Source organism: Quercus robur, chromosome 6, assembly GCF_932294415.1.
Source record: "Quercus robur chromosome 6, dhQueRobu3.1, whole genome shotgun sequence".
Lineage (NCBI taxonomy): Eukaryota > Viridiplantae > Streptophyta > Magnoliopsida > Fagales > Fagaceae > Quercus > Quercus robur.
In genome coordinates, this window is record NC_065539.1 from 35,706,082 (window position 1) to 35,720,512 (window position 14,431).

Sequence of the window (14,431 nt, forward strand, 5' to 3'; positions counted from 1 at the left end):
TTGTGGAGTTGTTGTTCCATGGTGGTCACTTCTAGTGCTTGTGAGCTTTTGACAGTTTTGGTATGTTTGGCATCCATTGACCAAGTGTGGACCATGTAAACTTTCTCTAGGAAACTGGTAATTGGCCTCAAGTTGCCACAGATGGCATCAATTGATGGAGTACAAGTGATTATATGGTTAACTCGGGATTAGGACGGCCCAACAAACTGCTTGCATAAAGGAAAATCTGATCATTCAAGTAGTACGAGTGTGATTAGTTGTGTCAATTTTTGATATGACCCACGAAAATGACATGAACACAACACAGATTTTTACAAGTTAAGGTTGGGCCTTAGCGGGTGTGGGTCATAAATGAGTCAACTCAAAAGCAACAAGATAATAAACATGTCAATAAGCGTGTCAACTTGCGTGACCTGCAATTGAAAAATTTGATGTGCCAATTTGTTCGTGTCAACTCGAAATGACCAATTTAACATAACCCAATTAAGTTGTATAACAAATAAATATTCCTTTTATTTTAGATTTGTGAGAGATTGTGCCCTCGACCCGTTTTTGGTTTTGGGCCAAACCCACATGAATGGGTAGAGTTATGTTATTGTCTCTTAAAATGGAGGTTCGATTGATTATATTTTTTCCTTTAGATTAAGGGTTTTATAATGGAGTCGTCACTTACTTAATTATTGGAATAAATAAGAAAACCAAAATTGAAAATTCATCATTTTGTTGATTTAAGAATGAATGTACATTGATCATAGGAAATTATATGACTTTGGTCCTAGATACAATCTAAGATAAAGTACATGGCTTTGTTTCCTAGTGAAAATTACATGGATAAGCATTGATTTATCAACCCTTGATCTAAGTTCGGAGGCTATGTTACAAGATGGGAAAGTCTGAGGCATCCACCTTGTCCAATGAAACTAGTCTTTTAGACTATGGTGGCCAACATTCATATTATATCATTTAATATGTTATCAATTAATTTGCATGTTGAATTTAATATGTGTGCATGTGATAAACCCTAATTCCATTTATTAATCATTGTATTTGGATTGAAAAATAAATTCTAGTGAATGTGTGTGGATGGCGATAGCCTAGATTCAAGGATTTAAGAGAATTATGAAACTAACATGTTTTTTCATATTTTTGATGTGAATTTAAGATCAAAGCCAATGCCATGCATAAACATGTGATGAACAACCAAGAACATGTGAAAAACGCATATGAATATTTAAGAACATTCAAACATATTCAAGGAGTTTAAATAAAAACTAGCATGCTCTAATCTTAATCTCATCATAGTAATATAAAAATCAGGTTAGAGAAAGGGATTATACCTTCATGCATGATCTACATCCATATAGTGGAGGAGGAGGCTCTTGGTGGAGGTCCTAAGAGTGGAGTAGAAAAGAAGAACTAGGAAAGGGAGAGTGAGTCTCACTTAATACCTTGAGTCTTAAGAAGATCAAGATATGACATGACTACTCTACTTCAGTAGAACTCAAGAGAGGAGAAGAGATGGTGTTTCTGTGTGTTATGGAATGGAGGAGAGGGGGGAGGGGTTTATATAGTAGTGATAGAGAGAATATGAATGGAATGACATTTAATGAGGGTTGAAAAATGATCAAAGATCATGAACCTAGACCCTATTTTAGTATTTAGAGAAAGTTGGTGCATTAAATTTGGAGGTTGGTGGGAGTGATGAGCAAGCAAAATGTCTAAAACCTTGGTTTTTCCCGTAGCTTCTATAACAGTTTTCAAAGCTAATTTAAAAAAAATCATATCTTTCTCAATTTTGCCTCATTCTTGTGCTCAAATTGAAGCCCCAGATGTCTAGTTTCTAGCAAAATTAACCTCACTCACAGATTAAAAATATTCTAAGAGATATTAATGAAATGGTGAGCAGAGGTCATTTGTTTAAAAATATTTTCAGTATAATTAATATTAATAGGCCCCAAATTAGCTTCCAATTAACATTAATATGCTCCAATTACTTCTATTTCAGACTTAATCAATTCTAAATTTATCCCAATTAAAAAGATAATTACACAAATTACTCATTGAATAATTAATGTTTGATTATTCTAATTAATTAGGTATGTGCAACCTTACCATAAGAAGTAGTCCTAGTCAATCAAATTATGTCATTGATTTCAAATTAATTATAATTATAACCAATTAAAATTAATTGTTCATAATCACATATAGTCAGACTCAATTTGTGATAGTATATCTTGGCCATTCAAACTTGATTTAATGACAACTTTTAATATGATGGTTCAATTAAGGTTTATGACCAGTAAATTTGATCGTTATAACATTAAGACCATTTTGATGAAATGAAATTAAAGATCTAATGGCTACAATTAAGATGCCTATTTTCAAGGTGAAATGACTCTTTTATCCTCCATGTGAGGTTAAATGTATGTTGCAAAATGGGGTGTTAACAAGATTGTTCAAATACCTTTTATATCCAATCTATATTTTTTAACTTAAAAAAAAAGGTAATTACAAAAACTTATAAGTGATATAATTGTAAGTTGAAAATTTACAAACTCTTTCTCCTTAGACCCCTAAGTACTTTGTGTATGGGGAGGTGCCAATTTAGTTACAAAGCCCTTGAACTTTACAAACTCTAAATCTCTAAACCTTCATATAAATATTTAATTTGATTTTTTTTTTTAAAATTTCAGCCCGTCCTCACTCCCTTTCACTCTCAAACCCTAAACCCTTCCCCTTACTCTAGATAGATAGTACTGCATTATGGACTTAATATTTATTAAGTTATTTGATGTTATTTTATACTTTTAGATGATATGTTTTAAGTATTTGATTTTATTATTTACTTTCAAATTGTATGCTTAATAGGTATTTTTATGTTATGAGTTTATATTAAATCTGTTGTTTATTAAATTTATAACAGTACTAATCATGTGCTTTTTTTTAAGTGGGTTAAATAAATTGAATTTGTGTCAACCTAGCCTATCTAATATTAATCAGGTTGAAATAGGTTGTGTCACATTCATGTTAATCCTACACAACACGGCCCGTTTATTAAGCGTGTCAAGTAAGTCTTGTCATGTTCACCCACTTCATTAAAATTTCTTGTTAAGGTTGAAGGGTCATGACATGATTATTAAATGGATTGAGTCATTTTGCTGAATATCCATACCTCGACATAACATGAACATGACAAACTAACTTGAATCGACACCCTTAAATGTGATGCCAACCTAAACTTTTTTGATGCTTGACTTAATGCCCACACTCTTCACAATTGCGAGAATATTACGGTTGTGATTTTCTCATACCTCATGAAATTGGAATTCAACTACATTTATAGAGCTCTTGGGTCACTTAATCAGTCTTGTAATTCAAGCGACTATCATGATTTAGGCCAAGGAGGATTCTTTTCATGCCATCAAGGGAGAGATCATATATAGGAGTTTTATTCTTGGGTTACATAGATTCTAGGTTTATCTGTTTATGACCGTTACTCTCGTAAATTCAGATCATATGTTTTAGGAATCATGTAATAACATATTCCATTTTTGTAATGAAATTTAGTACAACTAAAAATGTCGTGACATATTGTTGTTATTACAATATATTCACAACTATTGAGGTGTAAGTTATAGGTCAAAATAAAATAATAAAATATTGGACTAGGATCCGTTACGGTCTTATACGAATGAGATTAACTTTTTATAACATAATTATCAAAATTATTAAAATTAATGTATTTTTTGATTAATGTAAATCTCTATGTACTTTAAAAATCAAATGATTTATATCTTTATTTTGTGATACAAATAAAATTTAGAATTGATCCTAATCACTACTTTCTTTTTCATGGCTAGCACGTGCCTTGCACGTGCTGTCCTAACTAGTCTTATTAAAGTGTCACCAATCATACCATTTTTCACATCAGTTTGTAAGTATTTTATAGTAAAATTTATAATAGCATTAGTATTCTCCCACCAAAAAAAAGAAAAAAAGAAAAAAAAAAAAAAATATATATATATATATAAATTAATTTAAATCCAACCAAATCACCATTAAGTAAATAAAAAATGCTAAAACTATTACAAATATTACTATAGAATATTAACACACTTGTTCGTAAGGCATATATAGTAAAATTTGTAGCATCTCTAGTTAGCATCGTTCAAGTAAATTAGTCATATTAAAAATTAAGAAATAAATGATTTTAAATAATTAATTTTTTGTTTAGAAACAAACTAACCACTAAACACGCCTACTTAATTACATTTTCTCACAAAGTTCAACCTTAGCTCAGTTGGTAGAGCGGAGGACTGTAGTAGGAACAATTAAATTAATTCTTAAGAAATTAATTATTAATAATTGATATTTAAATACATAAAAGCCCATCAAAAGTTTTTGGCTTAGCCTCAAATTGTGTTTAGTCTACCAAGTGAGGTAAAAAAAGCTTCTGAGCTTTGAAGCCATGGTTACCGAAATTTGAAATTAAGCAGTCGTTGGACGGTGTAAAAGTCTAAAAGTCTGTGTGCCATTTATAGACTATACGAATAAGAATATATTATGTGACGTGCTCTTATCTTGTGAAAGCATCTTGATTCCTTTTGATTAGCCAATAGACCGGCATTTATAAGAGACTCCTAGCGTTATTCTCAAGTCTCATTTATCATATTAATTGATTCAATTCCTTCTCCAAAAGAAAAATTAATTGATTCAATTCCTAAAACAAGACAAAGTTTAAGGGGTGTTTCGTAGCCTTCTTGTATGAGCTAGGCACACTTTCTTAGAATCTGCGATTATATGAAATGCTTCACTACAAAAACTGGACATATAGCAGTGTTTTTAAAGCGCCCCAATAGGTCAACCTATTGTAACAGTAAAAGGCCGTATTAGGTCTCCTTAGTGGTGGTTTTAAAAACTTTTGAAAAAAAAACTAAAAAATAAAAAAATAAAAAGACTGTAGAACCAATTTTTTGTAGTGCTTGTTATAACGTGAAGAACACTTTTCTTTTAGAACTTACTATGATTAAAAAGAGATAATCAAAGTGGTAAACTCACCTTGCATTCTTGCAATTATTTTTGTTAGGTTCTAAATGTTTAGGATTAAATATTTAGATTTCTATTTTTATGTATGTTGGCAAACCGAGATCAAAACATGTCTAGATTATGTATTAGACATTACTCATGATAGTACAAATCAGGATTCAAGAACTTACAAGCTGCAAAAAAGAGAAGTTAATTTCAGTGAGGTTCGACTAATTGAAAATTGTAGTTAGGATTTTTTATGTAGAATTCTATTTTAATCCAAACTCTACAAAAACGTTTCGGGTTTTAAGTGAAACACTTCTTGGTATAAAAGGATAACTCTAACTACATTTTAGAGGTTCTTGAAAGTCTTGTGAGTTACTTCTGTGGGATCTAAATGGTTTTGTACCTTCTAACTCCACAAGCTTCTGCCAGATCAAGAGATCTACTGTGAAGAACTGGTGGAATCAAGTTGCTGCTATAAGATCAACAATGACTGGTGATTTGAAACCTTTAAGTGGGATCTCAAAGTCATAAGCATGGGAGCTTGCGTTCAGCAAATCCAAGAGAGAAGAGTCTGTCGAGTCGAAGCTACACGTGGTCGTGTTAGTTAGTTCTACTGTAGGAAGCATTAGGTTTAGGAGTTAAATCTTTTGTAAACTTCAATTCTTTCTAGTGGATTTATTTACCTTGAGGATAGTTAAGTCAAATTCTCTTCAGGTTTTTATCTTGAAATGGATTGGTTTTATTGGTTTTCTTGGATAATCATATCGTTGTCTTATTTATTTTCCCGCATTGCATGATATGATATACTACTGTTTAACCTAGATCTCATAATTAACCAAAGTAACTATTTGGTTAATCATTAGGTTAAACAATCTATTTTAAAGAGATCTAAACCAAAAAAAAAAAAAAAAAAAAAATTTCTTCTCCTTTCTTAGCAAGGGTAGTAGAAGAGTTTTTTTTTTGTGGGGGGGGGGGGGGGTTGGAGAGGGAGATATAATATTGTATGAAATATTTATTTTATTTGTAAATTTGTAAATTTATAAATTTCAAATCTAGATATAAAAAAGAGAGAGAGATAACAAAAAAAAAAAAATTGTTTTGAGGGAAGATTAATAGTAAAAATACACTCGCATTACACTTCTATTCGGGGTTTCTTATAAATCAGTCATTCAACTTTCAAAACATATAATTCACACCCTTGACTATCACCTATTGTCATTTGCTCATCCAAAAATGTTGTTTTGAACAAAAAATTGACATTTCATAATTATAAAGGAGGTAAGATGCAAGTTTTGGAAATTAATAGTGTAAATTATAAGTTTTGAAAGTTGATGCACCGATGAAGAATCGACTCTAAACTCAAAGGATGTAAAGTGTATTTTAGCTAAACTCATAATATCACATCATATTCAAAGTCTTCCCTTTGTCTTGGCTCTTGAATTGAGAAGAACTGGATTGCCTACAGTCCTTGTCGAAGCCTTTCCCATTGGCATTCTTCATGAACTTCTTGAATTTCTTGGTGATGTAGGACTTCATCTTAGAATCTTCATCGTCTGAAGACTCATCTGTGTCACTGCTCTTGGCCTTTAGTGTCATGCTCTTGCCTTTACCCGTTTTGCCAATTCTAGTTAACCCTAGCTCATAAATTTGTAGATTGCCAACCAGCTTTGTCAAAGAAATCTTGTCAATATCCTTTTATTCCTCGATCGCTGTGATCTTTGCATGGAATCTCTCGGGTAGAGATCTGAGCACTTTCCTCATAATCTTAGGTTTAGGAATGGTTTCCTCAAGATTGAAGGCTGAGTTCACTATGTCCTTGAACTTGGCATAGAACTCATCGAACGACTCATCCTCCTTCATCTTAATTTCTTCAAAGCTTGTAGTGAGCTTTTGAAGCTTTGAATCTTTGATAGCCCTGGTTCCCTCATAGGTTGTTTGGAGAATGATCCATGCCTCCTTAGTAGTTTCAGTAGAGGATATCTTCTTGAACTCCTCATTAGTGACTGCATTAAATAAAGCATTCAATGCCTTGCTGTTGAAGTTTGCCGCCTTGATCTTGGCATCATCCCAATCGACCGGTGCTTCCTTTGGCTTGGTCTAGCCAATCTCTATAGCTTGCCACACCTTCTCATCTAGAGACTGCAAGAAAACTCTCATGCGTACTTTCCAGTATGCATAGTTAGTGCTATCAAATAAAGAAGGTATAATTAATGATTGTCCTCTATCCATGACAAACAGGGGTCAATAAATCAACACAACAAAGATTAACCCTAATCAGAGTGTGCCTGCTCTGATACCATTTGATAGGCCAAAAACGAATTAACTCCTTGTGATAAATTAACCAATTAATTTAGACAAGTGAATTAATTAAGTTAATTAACATGCAAACGTGTGGTAGCACAAACAAATCACCAATAAACTAAGTATGTAGCGGAAAATAAATTGACATGGTGATTTGTTTACGAATGGAGAAAACTAATACGGCAAAAAATCCACAGGGTGATTTTAAGGTCACCACTCTCGAAATTCCACTATTATCACAACAAACGGTTACAGGTAAAGAAATCTCAGTACCTTATACCAACCTACAGTTGAATTCTTATCCCAATACCTAATTGGACTTGTTCTGAAGTGACAATTTCTCCGTTTGATGCATAGCTCCTAGTACATGACTAACCAATTGTGTGGATCCCAGTACACGACTTCAATCACCAACTAGAGAAGGTTGTTGGCTGCAAAATTCTTCAGTTCATCCTAATGATGAAGATCAAGAAGATGCTTGGTCACAAAACCTTATGGTGCACAAACACAGCAACTTCTTCACAAGAATGATGAACTAGGGAAAATTCTATCTCCGGTCAGAATTTGCTTGAACAAACTTTTACTCAACACTTGTGCAAACGTTGAACTCTTTGACAGCCCCTAAAATAATCATTTTATATGTCTAGGGTTGTGAGAAAAGAAAGACCAAACACATAATCACGGATTAGAGTCAAAACAGAATTGAAAATTTGTTTTTCATAAATCTTGACAGATACCCTATTTGTTGAGCTGTTGTCAAGCCACGAGGCTGAACAGCTCTTTAAACTCGATAGATGGCCAGCTATCGAGCTTTAATGATAGGCATTTTTTAGCTTGAATCTTGTATAGACTTGCATAGCTTTAACACTTAATCTTGAAACAAAGTTTCTTGAAGTATTAAACATATCCTAGATTTATTCAAATACAAGTAAAGTGCATTTTGTCAAAAGATTAGCCAATTACATAAAGTAGTGACATATGTTCCTAACAAGTGAATTACATATGTCCTAACATATAGTAGTGGTAAAGAGAATATGAATGGAATAACATTTAATGAGGGTTAACAAATGATCAAAGAGAATCATGAACCTAGACCCTATTTTAGTATTTAGAGAAAGTTGGTGCATTAAATTTGGAGATTGGTGCGAGTGATGAGCAAGCAAAATGTCTAAAACCTCGGTTTTTCTCGTAGCTCCTATAACAGTTTTCAGAGCTAATTTTAAAAAATCATATCTTTATCAATTCTACCTCATTCTTGTGCTCAAATTGAAGCCCTAGATGTCTAGTTTCTAATAAAATTAACCTCACTTACAGATTAAAAATATTTTGAGAGATATCAATGAAATGGTGAGCAGAGGTCATTTGTTTGAAAATAGTTTCAGCATAATTAATATTAATAAGCCCCAAATTAGTTTCCAATTAACATTAATATGCTCCAATAACTTCTATTTTAGACATAATCAATTCTAAATTTATCTCAATTAAAAAGATAATTACACAAATTACTCATTGAATAATTAATACTTGATTATCTAATTAATCAAGTATGTGCAACCTTACCATAAGAAGTAGTCCTAATCAATCAAATTATGACATTTCATTGATTTTAAATTGATTATAATTATAACCAATTAAAATCAATTGTTTATAATCACATATAGTCATACTCAATTTGTGATAGTACATCTTGGCCATTCAAACTTGATTTGATGACAACTTTCAATTTAATGGTTTGATTAAGGTTTATGACCAGTCAATTTGATCGTTACAACATCAAGATCATTTTGATGAAATGAAATTAATGATCTAATAGCCACAATTAAGATGCCTATTTTCAAGGTGAAATTACTCTTTTATCCTCCATGTGAGGTTAAATGTAGGTTGCAAAACGAGGTATTAACAAGATTGTTCAAATACCTTTTATATCCAATCTATATTTTTTAACTTAAAAAAAAAAAGTAATTACAAAAAATTATAAGTGATATAATTGTAAGTTGAAAATTTACAAACTCTTTCCCCTTAAGATCCTTAAGTACTTTGTGCATGGGGAGGTGTCAATTCAGTTACAAGGCCCTTGAACTTTACAAACTCTAAATCTCTAAACCTTCATATAAATATTTAATTTAATTTTATTTTTTAAATTTCTGCTAGTCCTCACTCCCTTTCACTCTCAAACCCTAAACCCTTCCTCTCACTCTAGATAGATAATACTGCATTATGGACTTAATATTTATTAAGTACTTTGATGTTATTTTATACTTTTAGATGATGTGTTTTAAGTATTTGATGTTATTATTTACCTTCAAATTGTATGCTTAATAGGTATTTTTATGTTGTGAGTTTGTATTAAATCTGTTGTTTATTAAATTTATAACAATATTAATCATGTGCTTTTTTTAAGCGGGTTAAATAAATTGAATTTGTGTCAACCCAACCTATTTAATATTAAGCAGGTTAAAATAGGTTGTGTTACATTCGCGTTAATCCTACACAACACGGCCCGTTTATTAAGCGTGTCAAGTAAGTCTTGTCATGTTCACCTACTTCATTAAAATTTCTTGTTAACGTTGAAGGGTCATGACATGATTATTAAATGGGTTAAGTCATTTTACTGAATATCCATACCTCGACATAACATGAACACGACACGCTAACTTGAATTGACACCCTTAAGTGTGATGCCAACCTAAACATTTTTGATGTTTGACTTAATGCCCACACTATTCACAATTGTGAGAATATTACTTTTGTGATTTTCTCATACCTCAAGAAATTGGAATTCAACTATATTTATAGAGCTCTTGGGTCGCTTAATCAGTCTTGTAATTCAATCAACTATCATGATTTAGGCCGAGGAGGATTCTTTTCATGCCTTCAAGGGAGAGATTATATATAGGAGTTTTATTCTTGGGTTACATAGATTCTAGGTTTATCCATTTATGACCATTACTCTCGTAAATTCAGATCATATGTTTTGGGAATCATGTTTCCCTATCAAGAGGCCTTCCTTGGTTTTTGGGGTAGTACATATGTCATACTCGTTTGTTGACTCATATTTTTTTGGTTTGTAGAGTTCTAATTGAGGTCGTTTTTCCACAATGGCTCACCGGACGAGGATCCTAGACGAATACATCCTTATCCTTATCCTTATACTTCATTAGTATGAATTGATAACTTGCCCTACATAATATCCTACTTTTAAAAGATCCAAATTTTTTAATAGTTTTTGATGAGTCTAAGAAAATCAATTGGTTGTCAACCACAATGGACGACGTTAAGTCATCAGCAAGCCATCGAAGAAAGATAACCGCTCAATCACATTCAATATATTCATTGACGACCATTACTCAAAGGTATTAAACTCCCATCAAGAAAATAATTGTTATATTCAAGGTAATAATCACCCATAATTATGTCCAACAGCTACCTAAGTCACCTATAAAAGAGACAAACTACCTCACTTGCTAAAGTATGTAAAAAACTACTACAAAACTACTATTTATACATAAAAAAATATGAGTTGATACTGACTCAAGCATTGGAAGCTCTTCCTCTGAGCACAATTTGGTGGTCTCTTCGATTAGTTCTCTTTATTTTACAGATCCTACGAAATCGTCAAAAATTTTGGATTGGATGAGTGACCCAACTGATGATTTTTTATATCACTAGTTTTCGTGTTGAAACACCATCATAAAAAATCCTAAAGAAATCATTATTATTTTTTTATTATAGTTAGAAAAAACTTTTAAAAGCTTTATTTACCACATCGCAATAAAGAAATCATTATTATTACCGCATGAAGAAAATTACAATCAAACATCACTTTCTCGTGTGAGTCGGTGAAACCTTTATTATGCGTCTTGCAATAATCTCTTGCCCTTTTTCGAAGTATGTATACCCTAGTACCCCTAACGCCATGCATTGGCACTTAATATAACTAGTAGATAGCAAATGCTTTATTCTCTACCCGCTTATATTTAGGCTTACACACTCAAAAATTATATAAGGCTTTAATGCCATCAATATCGTCCCTATGCAAACCTTGGGTCACTCCTGGACGTATGTTAGGCCACATGATGGCCCCTTCAACAGAGCTATGATCGAGTCCAAGAAGATGCCCAATTTCATGCAATGCAACAGTCTCCAAGTCAAACGCATTTGGGGCAGCTCCAACACTCCACTGCTCATCTGCATCATAATGGAATCTCCCATCAGTTGGCGCCCAAGCATGTGCTAAGATTCCACCAGCTCCATCAAAAGCGTGCCCATCTCCATGATCCCTCCTGTGGAAACTAACTTTGATATTTGCATTTGTGTGGTCCTGAGCTCTTGAGAACTTGAAGTGTGTGTTGGCAGCCCATGTTTCGAAAGCTTTTGCGACGGGACCCATTGCTTCAGTTGGAGTGCCAGGAAGAAATCCATAGGTGAGATGGTACTTAGAAGATGGCCACTTGGGATTTCCTTGGAAGAAAGTATAGTGAGAGACGGTATGTAAAGAGCCATGGCGGTGATGATGTTTCTTCTTGCCTGAGCGCATCCAATTCGTACCATTGGAGATATCTGCCACCCCACAACGAGGCATCATCATTGTTGATACTGTTTTGGCATCCAAAGTTCCAGTGGCATTGAGATGGTAGTTTAGTTGGTATGTTTTAATGGCAGATTCCAAGAGTTCATCGAAATCATCATCATTGGTATGAGTGTGATTTTTGGAATGGTTATAGCTCAAATAACCAAAATTTTCGAGGTAGGCTTTGAGGTTATGGATGCCTTTGACCTGTTCTCCCTTGTGACATCCCTGAAGATGTTTGAGAAACTCAAAGGGTAATGATTTTTTGTCATGGATGTTTCGTGAAGTTGCATGCGAGTGGAGAGGAAGGAGGAGGAGGAGGAGAGTGAATGAAAACAGAGAAAAAGCTTTATTATAAGCCATAACTAAGAAAGTTTGAAGTTAAGCTAGAACTTTTTTTTTGAGCAGATGTTAAGCTAGAACTTGATGTTGCAAAAGTGTCATAGTTTGGTTGCTATTTATAGATTATCAAGTGGAATCTAAGACGGTGTGTAATCGTGTGAATGCAGGTTGATAAATCTTTTGCCAAGTCAGTCGTGTATTAACCAGTATGACTTGTACTTGCTAATTAAATTTAAAAGTACATTTAGATATAGTTGAAAATTGAAAATACTGTAACAAAATAATTTTTAAATGTGTAAATAATACCATGAGACTCATTTTTAATATATATATTTTTTCTGAATAAAGTGGTTGTGAGTCTTGTAAACAGTGCATAAACAGTGCATAATGTCTCCTGTACAGTGTAATCCTATATATAAACAATACAGTTTACTGTTTATAAGCTAAATGCACTGTACATACGCTCAAAAAAAAAAAAAAAAAAAAAGAAAAGAAAAGAAAAGAAAAGAAAAGAAAAGAAGAAGGCTGAAACGCAGATGCAAAACGCGCTGCGTTTCAGCTGCCCAAACGGCACCTAAGATTGAAAGACTTCCAATTCTTCGGTCAAAGTATTAGTTGATCTTACATATATTAATTACAGGCCAAGTCTCCACGCAAGCATACGTTGGTCAGCGTTATATTAAAATAATAAAAGGAGGCCAATTCTCTAATATTTGGGTCTTAACGAATACCCTTGGACTGGAATCTCTGCTATACATTATATAGTCTCCAAATTGATTGGGACAAAAAATGATTAGCGTAAACTGCGGGTTGGGAGAGTGTGTAAAATATGCATTGCAGTTGATTACGGGAAAACTTTCTTGAAATTCCATTGTTTTTATTAATTATATATTTTTTCTTCTTTACAAAATTCTAGTTATATTGACAGGAAATTGCTACATGAAATTAAAACAAATTCGAAAAACAAAGCTGCAATATTGTAATCTAACTTTATACCTCCTACATATATTGTTTTCCGAAAAACATGAATCTATCTTATTATTTTCTTAGCATTATTTCAAATATTATGTGTTAGGGTCATATTTTTTATGTAATTGACTAATCTTTTGATAAAACGTACTTTATTTGTAATTGAGTAAATTTAAATTAGGTTTAATACATCAAGAAATATGTTGTTCAAACATATCAAGTGTTAGTATTAGAGATATGAAGATTGATTCAAGAAACAAGTGAAGAAAAACTATTTTATTAAAGTTCGATAGATAGCTCGACAGATAGCTGCTATTGAGACTAAGTGGGAAGCTCGACACAAGTTTGATCTATCGAGAATTACAATTTTAGAATTTCCAGATTTGAAATTTGGCCCATGCTGATGTATTTGTTTAGGGTTTCTTTACTCATAACCTTAGACATATATAAACCTTTTTTTAAGAGCCATCACACACGGATATAGAGACAAAGAGTTTTTTTTTTCTTTTTTGGTGAGAAGCTACTGAGTTTGTATGCCATAGGGTTTTGCAATCAAGTGCTTCTTGATCTTCATTGTTTATGAAGTGAAGAGCTTTGCAGCAAACAAAAATCATTCAAGTTGCTGGAATTAGTTACGTATTGGGATCTGTGCAAATGAGTTAGTAATAGATTGGAGATTTGTGTATCAAAGGAAAGAAGACTACTATAAGATCAAGTCCAATTGGGTATTGGAGTAAAGGTTCAACTGTAGGTTGGTATTTTGGGATAGGCCAGGGTAGTGGTAAGATTCCTCATACTTGTAATTGCTTGATTATTGATTAGTTGATTCTTGAGAGTGGTGACCTTAAATTCACCCGATGAGGTTTTTACCTTGCAAAAATTTTTTTCCACTTGTTAACAAATCACCATGTCAATTAAATTTCCACTGCATTTAGTTTATTTGGTGATTTGTTGGTGCCTCCACGATTTGCATGTAATTTGACCTAATTAATCAACTTGGGTAATTGAATTAATTAACTGGGGTTAAGCTATCTTAAGCCAAATATGTGAAGATCATAGACAGAAGGAATTCATTGTTTTAATAAAGATTAAAATCCAAAAAATGAAAATTCCTCCAATCCACCATGTGGTAACTTAGCTTTGATTGTTTTGCTATAAAACATTTAGTTGTAAAATGTTTTCAACTAGAAACACTTTCAATGAAAACGTTTTCTTTTC

The 14,431-nt window shown here is 32.7% G+C and overlaps 1 protein-coding gene across 1 annotated transcript; it reads right to left on the reverse strand.

The window, feature by feature from the left end:
- Positions 1 to 11,098: 11,098 nt before the first annotated feature.
- Positions 11,099 to 12,319, reverse strand: LOC126688598 (metalloendoproteinase 2-MMP-like). The gene has a single exon (XM_050383354.1). The coding sequence runs from the start codon at positions 12,263 to 12,265 to the stop codon at positions 11,324 to 11,326; it is 942 nt and encodes a 313-aa protein (XP_050239311.1). The 5' UTR covers positions 12,266 to 12,319; the 3' UTR covers positions 11,099 to 11,323.
- Between the last annotated feature and the right edge of the window lie 2,112 nt (positions 12,320 to 14,431).